Source organism: Aphelocoma coerulescens, chromosome 17 (assembly GCF_041296385.1).
Source record: "Aphelocoma coerulescens isolate FSJ_1873_10779 chromosome 17, UR_Acoe_1.0, whole genome shotgun sequence".
Lineage (NCBI taxonomy): Eukaryota > Metazoa > Chordata > Aves > Passeriformes > Corvidae > Aphelocoma > Aphelocoma coerulescens.
Window position 1 is genome coordinate 8380728 of NC_091030.1, and position 14522 is coordinate 8395249.

General features: G+C 56.8%; 1 protein-coding gene across 2 annotated transcripts in view; it reads left to right on the forward strand.

Annotated features, from left to right (window-relative positions):
• NOTCH1 (notch receptor 1) overlaps window positions 1-14522 on the forward strand; it is a 40804-nt gene that overhangs the window by 24257 nt on the left and 2025 nt on the right. The window contains exons 10-33 of one of the 2 annotated variants that reach the window (XM_069031760.1): window positions 122-235; window positions 1241-1474; window positions 1829-1939; window positions 2606-2798; window positions 3032-3177; window positions 3731-3844; window positions 4766-4885; window positions 5128-5280; window positions 5707-5935; window positions 6068-6269; window positions 6382-6535; window positions 6780-6964; window positions 7144-7276; window positions 7583-7840; window positions 7935-8047; window positions 8497-9068; window positions 9776-10204; window positions 11000-11148; window positions 11783-11999; window positions 12328-12418; window positions 12639-12804; window positions 13512-13807; window positions 14122-14269; window positions 14374-14471. In XM_069031760.1, coding sequence (XP_068887861.1) covers window positions 122-235; window positions 1241-1474; window positions 1829-1939; window positions 2606-2798; window positions 3032-3177; window positions 3731-3844; window positions 4766-4885; window positions 5128-5280; window positions 5707-5935; window positions 6068-6269; window positions 6382-6535; window positions 6780-6964; window positions 7144-7276; window positions 7583-7840; window positions 7935-8047; window positions 8497-9068; window positions 9776-10204; window positions 11000-11148; window positions 11783-11999; window positions 12328-12418; window positions 12639-12804; window positions 13512-13807; window positions 14122-14269; window positions 14374-14471 — 4625 coding nt within the window. The remainder of the gene's footprint in view (window positions 1-121; window positions 236-1240; window positions 1475-1828; window positions 1940-2605; window positions 2799-3031; window positions 3178-3730; window positions 3845-4765; window positions 4886-5127; window positions 5281-5706; window positions 5936-6067; window positions 6270-6381; window positions 6536-6779; window positions 6965-7143; window positions 7277-7582; window positions 7841-7934; window positions 8048-8496; window positions 9069-9775; window positions 10205-10999; window positions 11149-11782; window positions 12000-12327; window positions 12419-12638; window positions 12805-13511; window positions 13808-14121; window positions 14270-14373; window positions 14472-14522) is intronic. The other variant, XM_069031761.1, reaches the window with a different exon arrangement.

The following is a 14522-nucleotide window of genomic DNA, read 5'->3' on the forward strand; positions in this document are numbered from 1 at the left end:
CGGGATGCGGGGGGCCGGCGGGAGCGGGGCGGGGGGGCCCGGCGGGAGCTGCCCGGCGGCAGGGAGGGGAGCCTGGCGGGTCCGGCCGTGCGCAGGGACGTGACTTCTCCCTCCATTCCAGGCTTCAACGGGCACCTGTGCCAGTTTGACATCGACGAGTGTGCCAGCACCCCCTGCAAGAATGGTGCCAAGTGCGTGGATGGCCCCAATACCTACAGCTGCGAGTGCACCGAAGGTGAGGGGATCCTGTGTCCTGGCGGGCTGGGGGGGTCCTGCCCCGTGATGTGCCATAAAACCACAGTGACAAATCATTTAGTGCCCACCTCTCCAAGCACCTGCTGTGGCAGGTGTCCCCAAACCGTCCGTCAGTGGGGTAGGTCCCTGCTGATGTGATTCCTGTGGAGCAGAATGTCCCTTTCCCAGGTGTTGGCAGAGCAAGTCGGGCTCTGCAGCCTGCTGGTGCTGGGGCCAGGTGTATGGAGCCTGGCACTCCTTAGGTGTGGCCCTGCAGCAGCCGTCCCACCGTGCTCCCGCCTGCCGGGGCGGCAGCGAGGGGGAAGGCAGGAAGGAAGGAATAAAGCTGCCTCTATGGGGATGCAAGGTGCAGGGCCGTGGGGGCTCGCCGACCGAAACCCAAGGAGCAGTTGCACAAAATGATGACTTGAGCCCTGGTGGCAAACAGTGGCTCTTTTGTGGAGCAGCTCCCGCCAGAAATCTTCCAGCTGAATGGCCTCTAATTAGTGTCTTGCTAATGCCAAGCCCCGATGAAAAGCTGCTATGTGGGCTTGGCGGGGTCTAGTCAAAGCTGTACTTTGTCCTCGGCTCTCCACCCCCAAACCCGGCGGGGAGGGAGCCGGCCAGGAGAATAGGAGCTGCCGGGGGGGTTATTATTCGGGGGTGCTTGCGGCCGGCCCCCCCCGTGCGCTCCGGGACGAGCCGCGGGCGAGCACGGGGCCCCGCTCCAGAGCCGAGGCAGCTTTAATGCAGGTCATTGTGCACCCCGGGACAAAGCCCCCGGGCTGGGGTCTGACCAGCCCCTCTGCCAGCACATCGGGGTGCTCCCTGCCTGGATCCCACTCCTGGGGGTCCCAGGGCTCACAGTGGGGCAGGTAAAGCCACCCCAGTGCAGTGCCTCACACCTGGACAGGATGGGAAGGAGTGTCCCCCATCCCCACCTTGTGTCCCCCATCCCCACCTCGTGTCCCCCATCCTCACCCTGTGTCCCTCCTGCCGGTGGCAGGTTTCACGGGCGCCCACTGCGAGATCGACATCGATGAGTGTGACCCTGACCCGTGCCACTACGGGACCTGCAAGGACAGCATCGCCTCCTTCACCTGCCTCTGCCAGCCCGGCTACACGGGCCACCGCTGCGACATCAACATCAACGAGTGCCAGAGCCAGCCCTGCAAAAACGGGGGGACCTGCCAGGACAGGAACAACGCCTACAACTGCATCTGCCTCAAAGGGACCGCGGGTGAGCAGGAGGGAGCTCTCGGGGTTCCGTGCGGCTCGGCAGTGCTGGTGCAGTATCCTGCTCCCATCCTCATCCTGGGGCAGGTTGGCCCTGGGCCACCGCCAGCAGCCGCCCTGGTGCTGGGGCTGCCCTGGGGCATCCTGGGTGAGGGCGAGTTCTCCCGGTTTGGTGCTCAGCTCTGGCAGGAACCGCGCCCCAGCCGGGAGCTGCCCGTGGCAGAGGCGCTTTGTTGTGGGGCAGCGGTGGCAGTCAGCGCCAGCAGGCTTCATTTTACTGCTTTGACGGGACTGGGGACGCCCTAACAACACCCCTCTCCTCTTGGGGACCCGCTAACAACACCCCTCTCCTCCCCAGGCCCCAACTGCGAGATCAACCTGGACGACTGTGCCAGCAACCCCTGCGACTACGGCAAGTGCATCGACAAGATCAATGGCTACGAGTGCACCTGCGAGCCGGGGTACACAGGTGAGAGCAGGGCCTCACGCCCTGGGGACCTGCAGCTGCTGGTGCCTCACAAAACCAGGACGAGGGTGCAGTAAGGAGGGGGGATGCTGCCATTCTGCTTGTAGGAGGTTTTACACCCTCCAGCACTCCAGCTTGTTCAGGAGGGTGACCCTGGCTCGGTCCGAAATCAAAGGGGTGTCTGGTGCTGCGAATTCGACTCCCGCTGCACCCACTCCCATGGGTATCAGGTTGCTGCCTTGTCCAACTGGTTTGTTTGATGGCTGCTGGAAATGGTGGAGGGCTTTGATGGGAGCAGCCCCCACCGCTTGCACGGCCCCTTGTCCTCGGGCCCGCCGGGAGCCGAAATAAAGCCTGGCTTTGTCGGCCGTGGCAGGTAGGGTTACAGGCTGAAACCTCCTCCCTTCAGTATTCCCTCCTGGACCAAAGCAGCCCAGGGCACGGCCTCTTCCCAGTCACGTTTAATGAAGGCAGGCAGGCGATGCAGGGTGTGAAGTCACCCTGCCTGCAGGGCAGCCCGCTCCTCTGCAGCCGGCACACGTGTGCCCCGAGATCCGAGCCTCCAGCAGACGTTCCCTGGGTGGCTGGAGGGGGAATTGCCTGGTGGGTGCTCTCCCGACGCCATGCCACCCATCCTTACAGGGTAACTGTTCTTGCTCCCCCTCCCAGGGCGCATGTGCAACATCAACATCGATGAGTGTGCCAGCAACCCCTGCCACAATGGGGGCACGTGCAAGGATGGCATCAACGGCTTCACCTGCCTCTGCCTCGAGGGCTTCCACGACCCCAAGTGCCTGTCTGAAGTGAACGAGTGCAACAGCAACCCCTGCATCCATGGGAAATGCCACGATGGATTGAATGGGTAGGCTGGAGGGTGCAGGGGCTGCTGGGGGGCTGCAGGGAACAAAGAGTCCCCAACAAAGTCTGGGTTAGAGGAGAGCGAGCGTCACCCTTTGAGTTGGTGCTTGTCCGTGCTCTGGGCCAGTGCCATGGGATATTCCCTGGAAGGGACAGGATTTACTGGATAAATGATGGCTGGTGTAGCCTAGAGGGCCAGGTCGGACCAGATCTTTATGCCCCAATTTTTCCCCAAAGCTACAAGTGTGACTGTGACCCTGGCTGGAGTGGGACAAACTGTGACATTAACAACAACGAGTGTGAATCCAATCCCTGCATGAACGGTGGCACCTGCAAGGACATGACCAGTGGCTACATCTGCACCTGCAGGGAGGGCTTCAGCGGTAAGTGGGGGGTTAGATTGGGCGTTCTGGAAAATTTCTCCCTGGAAATGGTGGTCAGGCACTGGAACAAGCTGCCCAGGGAAGTGGTGGAGTCACCATGATTGGAAGTGCTTGAAAGGGGTGTGGATGTGGCATTTGGGGACGTGGTTTAGTGATGAACATGGTGATGCTGGGTTAATGGTTGGACTTGATCTTAGAGGGCTTTTCCAGCATCAACAAGTCCATGATTCTGTGATTCTAAGGGTGCAGGCAGGGATGCTGCCATGTTCCCCCCATACCAAGGCCTAGGTGGGAACTGTGGGTGGGTGCTCCCATGATGGGCTGGAGGCTTCACTTTGGGGACAGTGGAGCCCCAGGTGTGGCTGGAAGCTGTGGCAGTGCAGCCAGCCCAGAGACCTTCAGCAGAGTTCAGGGCTGGCACTGAGCACAGGAGCCTTTCCTGGGCTGATGGGTGTGCTGTTGTCATTGTCACCATGTCCCCACCGTACCCTCAGCCCCCTGCCACCAGCACACCTCCATCACAGCCTCTTTTATCTATTTTTTCTTGACACAGGCCCCAACTGCCAGACCAATATCAATGAATGCGCTTCCAACCCCTGCCTGAACCAGGGCACGTGCATCGATGATGTCGCTGGCTACACCTGCAACTGCCTCCTGCCCTACACAGGTGAGGGGAGCGCCCTGTGCCCCACCACGGCTCTGGGGAGTTTCTTCTTCACCCGTGACACCAAACTGGTCCCCGGCACACGCAGTGAGCTGGCACTCAGCATGAAGGCTTCCCTCACACTGCCCTGCCGAGGGGCTGCCCGCAGCCACGGCTCCACCTCTCCACGGCGCAGCTGGAGGAAATTTGCAGGAGCTTTGGGAAGCTGCCAGCCACAGCTTCCTCCCTTCCTCCTCTTCCTCCTCCTCCTGGAGGGTACCAGGGCGGTGGCTCGGGGGCAGCAGCACCCAGGGGCCGCCCCACTCACACCCCACCATTCCCCAGCCATGATGCCCGTGCTGGAAAAGGCGATCCGAGGCCGAGGGGCCGGGGGATTCTGCTGAGCCAATTCCTGTTTGCCGGCCCTGCGCTTCCGCTCGCGCAGCCGAGCACAATTGCAGGAAGCCGTGAGCCGTTTCCTGCCCTCACCGGTGGCCATAGAAACCCCTGGGGGGACGGGGACTGGGCAGGCAGGGAGGGGAAGGCTCTGGAAAATAGCAAAGGCCAGTTCAGGAGATATTGGCTGACAGGGAAGATAAGGGTTTGGAGGGAACGTGTCCCTTGGCTGGACGTAAACAGGAAAAGCAGCGGAGAGGGAAGGGGGAAGGGAGTGCAAGGGGGGAAAGACACCCCAAGCAGCACTTCCCTGCCAAAGGAAGTGTGCAGTGCTTTAATGCAGCCCAGACAGCCAGGGCTTAAAAGTTTGTGGGGATCTGGGGTCATGGGTGACCAGGAGTGGAGGAGACAGCCCCAGCTGGGCTGCCCTGGGGTGGTGGGGAAGTCCAGAGCCTTCCCCAGTCTGGCAGCAGCCCGGGGCAGGGGATAACAGGGTCTTGGGCCACCTGTCATTTTGGAGGGTGTCAGCGGGTGCTTGTACCTGTGCAGGAGCCACCTGTGAGGATGTGCTGGCCCCCTGTGCTGGCAGCCCCTGCAAGAACGGCGGCGAGTGCCAGGAGTCAGAGGACTACAAGAGCTTCTCCTGCAGTTGCCCCCCTGGCTGGCAAGGTATGAGCATGGCCCTTTTGGGGGTTAGAACTCCCCACTCCCCTCAGGGAGGGAAAGGCAGGGGGAGGAAGCCAGGCCTGTGAGAGGGTCCTGCCCCATGGCTCAGCTGGATGGACAGGATGTGGCCATTGCCACATGGCCATCCCTTGGTTCCTGCCCTGGCGCCCAAGATGTCATTGTCACCCCCAGGGCTTTCACCAGCACTCCCAGCCCACACAATCCCTGGCCTGCTCTGTCCCCAGGTCAGACCTGTGAGATCGACATCAATGAGTGTGTGAAGAGCCCCTGCCGGAATGGGGCCACGTGCCAGAACACCAACGGGAGCTACCGCTGCGCCTGCCGGACCGGCTTCTCCGGCCGCAACTGCGACACCGACATCGACGACTGCAAGCCCAGTAAGAGCAGGGGCTGCCCCCAGACTGCAGCCAGCCCAGCCCTGAGCCTCATGGCCTTTCCTGGGGCTGGGATTCTCCTCCCCATGCATGGCCCAGCCCCAGCTGCCTTTGTGGCCTGGGCAGTGCTGCGATCCCTGCTTGGCTTTTGGGCCACCTCATGCATGTCCCTGTTGAGCTGCATCAGTCCAAGGCCAAGATGGGAGTGGGAGGAAGGAGGCTGGGGGATAATGTGTGCCATGGTTTCTCCTTGTGTCCAGTCTTCTGGTGGGATTGGTCTGGCTTCTGCCTAGTCCCTGGGCTCAGTCCCATTCCTCCACATGGCTAGGGAATGTGTATGGGGACAGTGCTGTGGGGCAACTCCCAGCCTGGGCTGCTGCACCACAGCTGGACCCATCACATCTTCACATGCACGTCCCTCCTCTCCAGATCCGTGCCACAACGGTGGCTCCTGCTCTGATGGCATTGGCACGTTCTTCTGCGAGTGCCTGGCTGGTTTCCGTGGGCCCAAGTGCGAGGAGGACATCAATGAGTGCGCCAGCAACCCCTGCAAGAACGGGGCCAACTGCACCGACTGCGTCAACAGCTACACCTGCACCTGCCCCTCCGGCTTCAGCGGCATCCACTGCGAGAACAACACCCCTGACTGCACGGAGAGGTACAGTCCTGCCAGCTGGGACAAGGGGCTGAGGTCCCTGTGCTGCCCCATAGCCCTGGGTTGGTGTGTGGGGCCTTTGGCGTGGAGCACGAGCAGCGGTGACTCACTGGGGTGCGATGTCTGTGTCCCCAGCTCCTGCTTCAACGGTGGCACCTGCGTGGATGGCATCAACACCTTCACCTGCGTCTGCCTGCCCGGCTTCACGGGCAGCTACTGTGAGCACAACATCAACGAGTGTGACTCCAAGCCGTGCCTGAACGGGGGCACGTGTCAGGACAGCTACGGGACGTACAAGTGCACCTGTCCCCAGGGATACACCGGGCTCAACTGCCAGGTACGGGAAGCTTGGCTGGATGCTGTTGTGGGGATCTGGGGGTCACTGCAGTCTCCACTCCTGCAGAAGCCCTGCTGCGTTCTGACCCTCATCTCTTGCTCTGCTCCCCCAGAACCTGGTGCGTTGGTGCGACTCCTCTCCCTGCAAAAACGGGGGCAAGTGCTGGCAGACCAGCAACCTGTACCACTGCGAGTGCAACAGCGGCTGGACAGGGCTCTACTGCGATGTCCCCAGTGTGTCCTGCGAGGTGGCTGCTAAGCAGCAAGGTAAGGCCCTGCCATGTGTACAGGGCCAGGCTGGGGGCCCCAGGTGTCCCCTGTGCTGCGCACTGAGCAGGGATGTGGCCAGTTCTCTTGGTGGGATCTTCGGCACAGAGTGATCTCAAGGATTGCTCTAGCAATGCACCCCCAAGGCTGTGATTGCTTGTGGGATGTGTGGTGGTCAGGACATGGCCCTGTGATGTGTGGGTGTCACCGAGGTCCCTGCATCTCACCCTGCTCTCCCTGACAGGTATCGATGTAGCACATCTCTGCAGGAACTCGGGGCTCTGTGTAGACACTGGCAACACCCATTTCTGCCGCTGCCAAGCCGGCTACACCGGCAGCTACTGTGAGGAGCAGGTGGACGAGTGCTCCCCCAACCCCTGCCAGAATGGAGCCACCTGCACAGACTACCTGGGAGGCTACTCCTGCGAGGTGAGTGCCTGGGGGACAGGTAAAAAAGCCCCAGTTACTGCCTTTCTGCTGCCCAAGATGCTGCCCTTGGGCATGATGCCCCTTTTACCAAGTTGGAGACTGGGGTGCTGGCTGTGCTCCTGCAGCCATGTGGGAAGGGAGGGAACCTCTCTGATAGTTCTCCTCTTTCCTCCTTGCAGTGTGTGGCTGGTTATCATGGAGTTAACTGCTCAGAGGAGATCAATGAGTGCTTGTCCCACCCGTGCCAGAATGGAGGAACCTGCATCGATCTCATCAATACGTACAAATGCTCCTGCCCCAGAGGAACTCAAGGTAAATTAATTCCCCAGGCTGGGGCATTAGTGGGCTGAGTGCAGATATCCTTGGATTCTGCTCATTAGCTGCTCGGGCTGGCAACAGCAAACGCAGCGGGCGAGGTTTGTGTTTGCTCACGGGCTTAGCCATCAAGGCCACGCAGCCTTGGCCACGTGGTGCCATGTCCCTCCTGCCCGAGAGGTGGCTCAGGCTGCCACTGACGTGGTCAGGCTCAGCCCCTTGGCAGGGAAGGCTCACACAAGGGAGCAGCAGCCCCCCGATACTGTTTGATGAGCTGTGTGGGTTGTTCCCCCATCTCTCTAGGGGTGCACTGTGAGATCAATGTGGATGACTGCAGCCCTTTCTTTGATCCTGTCACCCTGGGGCCCAAGTGCTTTAACAATGGCAAGTGCAAGGATCGGGTAGGTGGCTACAGCTGCATCTGCCCCCCTGGCTTTGTAGGGGAGCGCTGCGAGGGAGATGTCAACGAGTGCCTGTCCAACCCCTGCGACGCCCGCGGCACCCAGAACTGCGTGCAGCGGGTCAACGACTACAAATGCGAGTGCCGACCTGGCTATGCGGGTGAGCACTGCATCCCCTCTGCTCCCAGCCTGCAGCCCCTCCAGGCATCCCTGCACGCCTTCCTCTGCTCCTCACACGCTCCTCTCCCTCGCAGGCCGTCGCTGTGACACCGTGGTGGACGGCTGCAAAGGCAAACCCTGCAGGAATGGGGGGACCTGTGCTGTAGCCAGCAACACTGGCCGTGGCTTCATCTGCAAGTGCCCCCCGGTAGGTGCCTGCTCCTCTCCAGCTCTGGGAAAGGAATGTTGCATGGGCACAAGGGGTGGTCAAGAGGCCAGTTTAGCCCCCAAGGCTTCCCAAGCTGGGATAGGCAGGGATAGGCATGGATCAGAGGATGCTTTGCTGTGGGTGCACCCATAAATGTGCACCCTCCATGCTTGCAAGGATGCTGGAATAGAGTTAAGGAGAAGATGGCTCAGGCCTGAAGGTAGAACAGGCTGAATGTTATTTGCACCACACAAAGTGGAGCAGGCAGCTATGGAAAAGAGCTCCTTTCACTTTGAGGGGATGCTCTGACGGGCTTTACATTCAAGATTAATCTTGCCCATCGCCAGTTTTAGAGGGTGAGTTTTAGTTTCCCAAAACACACGTGTGTTAATGCTGCTTGTAGGACAGCATCAGCGATTCTGACTCCCTCCTTGCTGTGCCCTCCCCAGGGATTCGTGGGTGCCACCTGCGAGAACGACTCCCGCACCTGTGGGAACCTGCACTGCCTGAACGGTGGCACCTGCATCTCCATCCACAAGAGCTCCAAGTGCATGTGCACGCCGGCCTTCACGGGCCCTGAATGCCAGTACCCAGCCAGCAGCCCCTGCACCTCCAACCCCTGCTACAACGGGGGCACCTGCGAGTTCTTCAGCGACGCCTCGCCCTACTACCGCTGCAACTGCCCCGCCAACTTTAACGGCCTCAACTGCCACATCCTCGACTTCGACTTCCAGGGTGGCATCGGGCAGGACATCATCCCCCCCAAAATCGAGGAGAAGTGCGAGATCGCCGTGTGCGCGGGGTACGCCGGCAACAAGATCTGCGATGGGAAATGCAACAACCACGCCTGCGGCTGGGACGGGGGCGACTGCTCCCTCAACTTCAACGATCCCTGGAAGAACTGCTCCCAGTCTCTGCAGTGCTGGAAGTATTTCAACGATGGCAAGTGTGACTCTCAGTGCAATAATGCTGGCTGCCTCTACGATGGGTTTGACTGCCAGAAATACGAAGGGCAGTGCAAGTAAGTGGCTTCTTTAAAACCTTCTTGTTTTAAAGCCCATGACCTCTGTGGTGACTCTCTGGTCCTTCTGATTGCATCTAGTAAAACTCCTAGGCTCAGGCCTGCTGTTCACTTCCAGCATTCTGTTCTGCTGCCTGTGGGGCTGCAACTCAAGCAACCACATCTCCCTGTGGTCCTTCTGAGTTTATATCCACTTGGAAGCTCTCTGGGCTTGATGCTCTGCAGATGGCTTCCCTGTCCTTGCTTGTATCACTCCATAGAAGTTAATTCTCCAGCTCACAGCAGTAACACAGTCAGTTTCAAGGCAGGGAGACCCCAGATGGAAGAGCAGCCAGGAAACATGATGATGTTAACATCCAAGCATTTCCCAAACATTGTCTTTGGCAACAGCAGGAACTTAGTCCCAGATTCCTGGACCAACTCTGGTCTTAGTAACTATTCTGTGTCCCCATGCCTTCTCTGAGTCACAGTAATTTGTCCCTTTTTCTTCTATAATTTAACAGCTGCTTTCTCTCACCTGCAGAGGTGAATGCTGCAGGAAACAGCTGCTTTCTACTTAAACTGGTTTAGTGTCTGTCAGGGTGAAGAATATTTATACAAAAGAGGGATCCCTGTGGACCCACCACTGTTTTTGTCAGCAGATAGGTGTTATTTGCAGTACTTGGTCTCATTCTTTCTTCTGCCTTTCTTCTTCCTCCTCCCTCCAGCCCTCTGTATGACCAGTACTGCAAAGATCACTTCTCGGATGGTCACTGTGACCAGGGCTGCAACAATTTTGAGTGCGAGTGGGATGGTCTGGACTGTGCAAACAACATGCCAGAGAAGCTGGCGGATGGCACGCTGGTGGTGGTGGTCCTCATCACCCCCGAGAACCTGAAGAACAACTCCTTCAACTTCCTGCGGGAGCTGAGCCGTGTCCTACACACCAACGTGGTCTTCAAGAAGAACCCCAAGGGGGAATATATGATCTTCCCATACTATGGCAATGAGGAGGAGCTGAAAAAACATTACATCAAGAGGTCCACGGAGGACTGGTCAGATATGTCCAGTGCTGTCATCAACAAAGTGAAGAGCAGTCTCTACTCCAGGGCTGGCAGGAGGCAGAAGAGGGAGCTCGATCAGATGGACATCAGAGGGTAAGAGGGTTCCATTTTCTCTGAGCAGCACTCTGAGTTTGCTTTCTGTGTTGATAATAGTAACACGCGAGGAAGGGAAGGATGTAGGCCAGATAATTGTATTTAGATGTTGCTTTCTGTGTGAACAGAAACCGGATTTTGCTCTCATGTGGGAAAATGGAGTGATCATTCAGGAATCCCGGGTACAATGCTGCGCCGACTCTCACGATTGAAGGAGTCCTGTGCATTGTTGGGAGCCGGGGCTGGGCTGGGTGGGACCTGGAAGCAGAGGTTGGCCTGACCGACTGTCTGACTTCAGGAAGTCATTAAGTTAAGCCTCATTTTCTCCCTGGGAAATGCTTTCTAGAGCTTTGTTGTAAAACTCAATTACTGCAATCTGTGTTTGGAGATCTTTGGTGTAAACATGCACATCTAACCTGCTCCCTCTCCATGGACTCAATCAAAAACCACCGAAGGCAAAGGAGTTAGAGCAGCGAAAATGATGTGAGAAGATCTGAAGGCTCCCAAGCAGCATTATTTAAGATACTGTAGCGTCTGGGTAATTTTCAAACATTGTCAAACAGAGACTCCCATCCATTCCTGTAGATAAAGAGCTGGATTTTACTGCATTCACTGAGGCAAATTAACAGACCATGAGTGCGAGCTGCAGGCTTTGGGCCACAGGGAAGCAAGGAGATGGGCTCCCACCTTCTAATTCCCCCTGATGGGGGTTAAAGAGGGCAGGGAGACGGGGCTCACCCGTGTCCTTGGTGTGGTCATCGCTCCCTGTTCCTTATTGACTCTTCTCTCTCACAGATCCATCGTCTACTTGGAAATTGATAACCGCCAGTGCATCCAGTCATCTTCCCAGTGCTTCCAGAGTGCCACCGATGTGGCAGCATTCCTGGGAGCCTTGGCCTCCCTCGGCAACCTGAACATACCCTACAAAATAGAAGCTGTTAAAAGTACGTACAGCTGGTCAGCCGGGGAGGAGAGACAGCCAAAACTTTCCAGCCTTCCCCAAGTTTAGTTATCTGTCAATTGGCTGCATCTGAGCACAGTCTGGTTTTAATAACCTCACATATATTTTTTTTCCTCCCTTAAGTCTTTTCTTTAAAAAAATTGGAAACACACTTTATTATTTTTGCTTATTCCAGGTTTTATTTCAAAATCATTATCACTCTAAAAGTTATTAAAAAAAGAAAAGAAAAAGAAAACCCAAGCAGCTCCAATCAATCAGTGACATGCAAGGAGTTGAAGTTTGTATCTTGAAAATCCCCCCTAAATCCTTTTGTCTTAACAGCTCAATGCAAGCGCAATGATTTGAAGTTTGCTAATCCTTTTCCTTAAAGGAGAAAAAAGTGAAGCTGTCTCCTGGTGCAGGCTGCCTTGTGCAGCCGAGAATTTGCCGATAGTTTGCAATTCTGATTAATAGCGTATAAAATGACCTTATTTTGGGGAGGGGGGGTTGGGGGGGGGGGCTGATTTAGATCAGACTTAGGTACCTCTATTAACTAATTTTCCTTCATTTCCACTCTGTCCCTGGTTTGCTATGCAGCTTAATGTCTCAGCATCTCTTTGTGCCCCACTGTTTTGCAGGTGAAACAGCCGAGCCCACGAAGAACTCCCAGCTGTATCCTATGTACGTGGTGGTGGCTGCGCTGGTCTTGCTCGCCTTCATCGGACTGGGAGTGCTGGTGTCTCGCAAGCGGCGCAGGGAGCATGGGCAGCTTTGGTTCCCAGAGGGCTTCAAAGTGACAGAGTCGAGCAAGAAGAAGCGCCGGGAACCCCTGGGGGAGGATTCTGTTGGACTGAAGTGAGTAATTTGCTTGCTAACCCCATAAACACGGCGCAGCAGGGCTGCTCAGGGCTCTCCTGAGAGAGCCCGTCGGAGTTTTGTTCTCCAGTGCGTCGTATTGGTGTGGCAGGGAGGAGAAAAATCAGGGGTCTTAAAGTTCTGCATGGGGAAAAAAGCGGTGTTCCATCTTTGTAATCTGTTTGCACTTGGTAAAAAATGAAATGCAGCCTGAGGGGAACCTCCTGGAAATTGGTTGATTCTTCTTTCAGTTTGTGTACGTACATGGACACAGTCCATCACGGTTTCTGCAGAGGAGATAACTTTTTGTATGGCTTTATTTTTAAAGACCCCTCAAAAATGCTTCGGACGGCACGCTGATGGATGACAACCAGAATGAGTGGGGCGATGAGGAGACCTTGGACACCAAGAAGTTCAGGGTAAGCCCTCTGCCACATTCCCTCCCTGTGCTGCAGGCAGTCGCTGCTGGGTTTGTCACAGAAGGAGCAGAGGGACGCTCAGGGGCCCCTCATTGCTGCTCCCAGCTCCTTTGCAAACCTGCCTGTGACAAGCACACACCTGGGAGCCTCTCAGGGCTTCCCAGACTGGAGCTCAGCCCAAGGTGCTTTTCTGGGAGCTCATTCCCTGCTGTTTCCTCAGTTCGAGGAGCAGGCAATGCTGCCCGACACGGATGACCAGACAGATCACAGGCAGTGGACACAGCAGCACCTGGACGCCGCTGACCTGCGCATTTCCTCCATGGCTCCTACCCCTCCACAGGGGGAAATTGATGCTGACTGCATGGATGTCAACGTCAGAGGGCCGGGTAAGGACCCCTTGCACTTCTGCACTGGCTGTCAGCTCATGTCAAACCCTCCCTCAGCCCCACAGGGAGGGGAGCTGCAGGGAGCAGCCCCACAGCCTTACCTGTCCCTTGTTGGAACAGAGCCACTGCTACAAATTCTGCACCACAGGGTTGCTGTTGTGTGTGATCTAGAGAGAGACTGTTACATTTTGCTTTCCATGAGAGCTCTTTTGTTCAGTCACTGAGATGGAAATTACAGAAGTACCTATTAAATCACCCAGGTTCTCTGCTGCTCCTATATTCCTCTCCTCCCACCCAACTGTACATTTCACATTCTTTTCAGGTCTTTAACAATGGTTAATAGGTTTTTAAATTCTTACAAACACTTGGTCTTCCCCATGTCTGTGGAACTGTGCTCTGAAATAATGAAGGTATTTACCACACTCGGTTTGCTTTGAGCAGCCTTCCTTACAAACTGCACCTTATGTGGTGCATGTGCAAACGAGCAGATGAAATAGGGAAAGCACTGAGTGGCGAGATACCACTAAGGAATTTCAGATCCATATCAGAGGAAGGATATTCGTGTTTGATGTTCAGAACTAGTCAGGAACTCAGTCTTGGTGCACCCAGGAGAATAAGCATCTATCGCAGACAGAGCGTCTGGCTGAGCCTCCTGCATTACAGAGGGTAAAAAGCCTTTTTTTCCCCGGGTTCCCCTGTGCTTGCAGACGGCTTCACCCCCCTCATGATCGCCTCGTGCAGCGGAGGAGGGCTGGAGACCGGCAACAGCGAGGAGGAGGACGATGCTCCCGCCGTCATCTCGGACTTCATCTACCAGGGCGCCAGTCTGCACAACCAGACTGACCGCACCGGCGAGACCGCCCTGCACCTGGCCGCCAGGTACTCCCGCTCGGACGCTGCCAAGCGCCTGCTGGAGGCCAGCGCTGATGCCAACATCCAGGACAACATGGGCCGGACGCCCCTGCACGCCGCCGTCTCTGCCGATGCCCAAGGAGTCTTCCAGGTGATTGATGCTTTGGCCGCCAGTTTCGGGGTTTTCGGGGGGAAATAGTGGTGCCACGGGAAGAGCCTTATCACAAGGTCTCCTGCTCACCTGGGCAAGGTGTGGGGTCACAGTCTTAAAAAATGAAGCCCTTGTTGCCTTGGGGCACAGCAAAGCAGCAACCCCACGGCAGCACCCCTGGACTGGGAGCAGAACTGGAGAGATGAACCTTTGGAAAGGGCGTTGCAGGTCCTGAGGCCTGAATACCTGGAGTGCCTTGCTGTCTGCCCCTCCTAACGTTTGTGCTCCCTCTGCTTTGGCCCTTCTCGTGGCAGATCCTGATTAGGAACAGGGCAACAGACCTGGATGCCCGAATGCATGACGGGACCACTCCCCTGATCCTGGCCGCTCGCTTGGCTGTGGAGGGGATGCTGGATGACCTCATCAACTGCCACGCTGACGTCAACGCCGTGGATGATTTAGGTACTGAAGCAGCTAAAACAGCCCAGACATGGAACAAAAGGGCTGCTTGCTGCTTATCTTAGCACTCACTGATGTGTGTTGTGTTTCATGGTATTCCTCTCCAGGCAAGTCAGCCCTGCACTGGGCAGCTGCTGTGAATAACGTGGAAGCTGCAATGGTCCTCCTGAAGAATGGTGCCAATAAGGACATGCAGAATAATAAGGTAAGATCTCCTAGGCTGAAGTATGCAAGGGAAGAACCATTATGGGAGTCT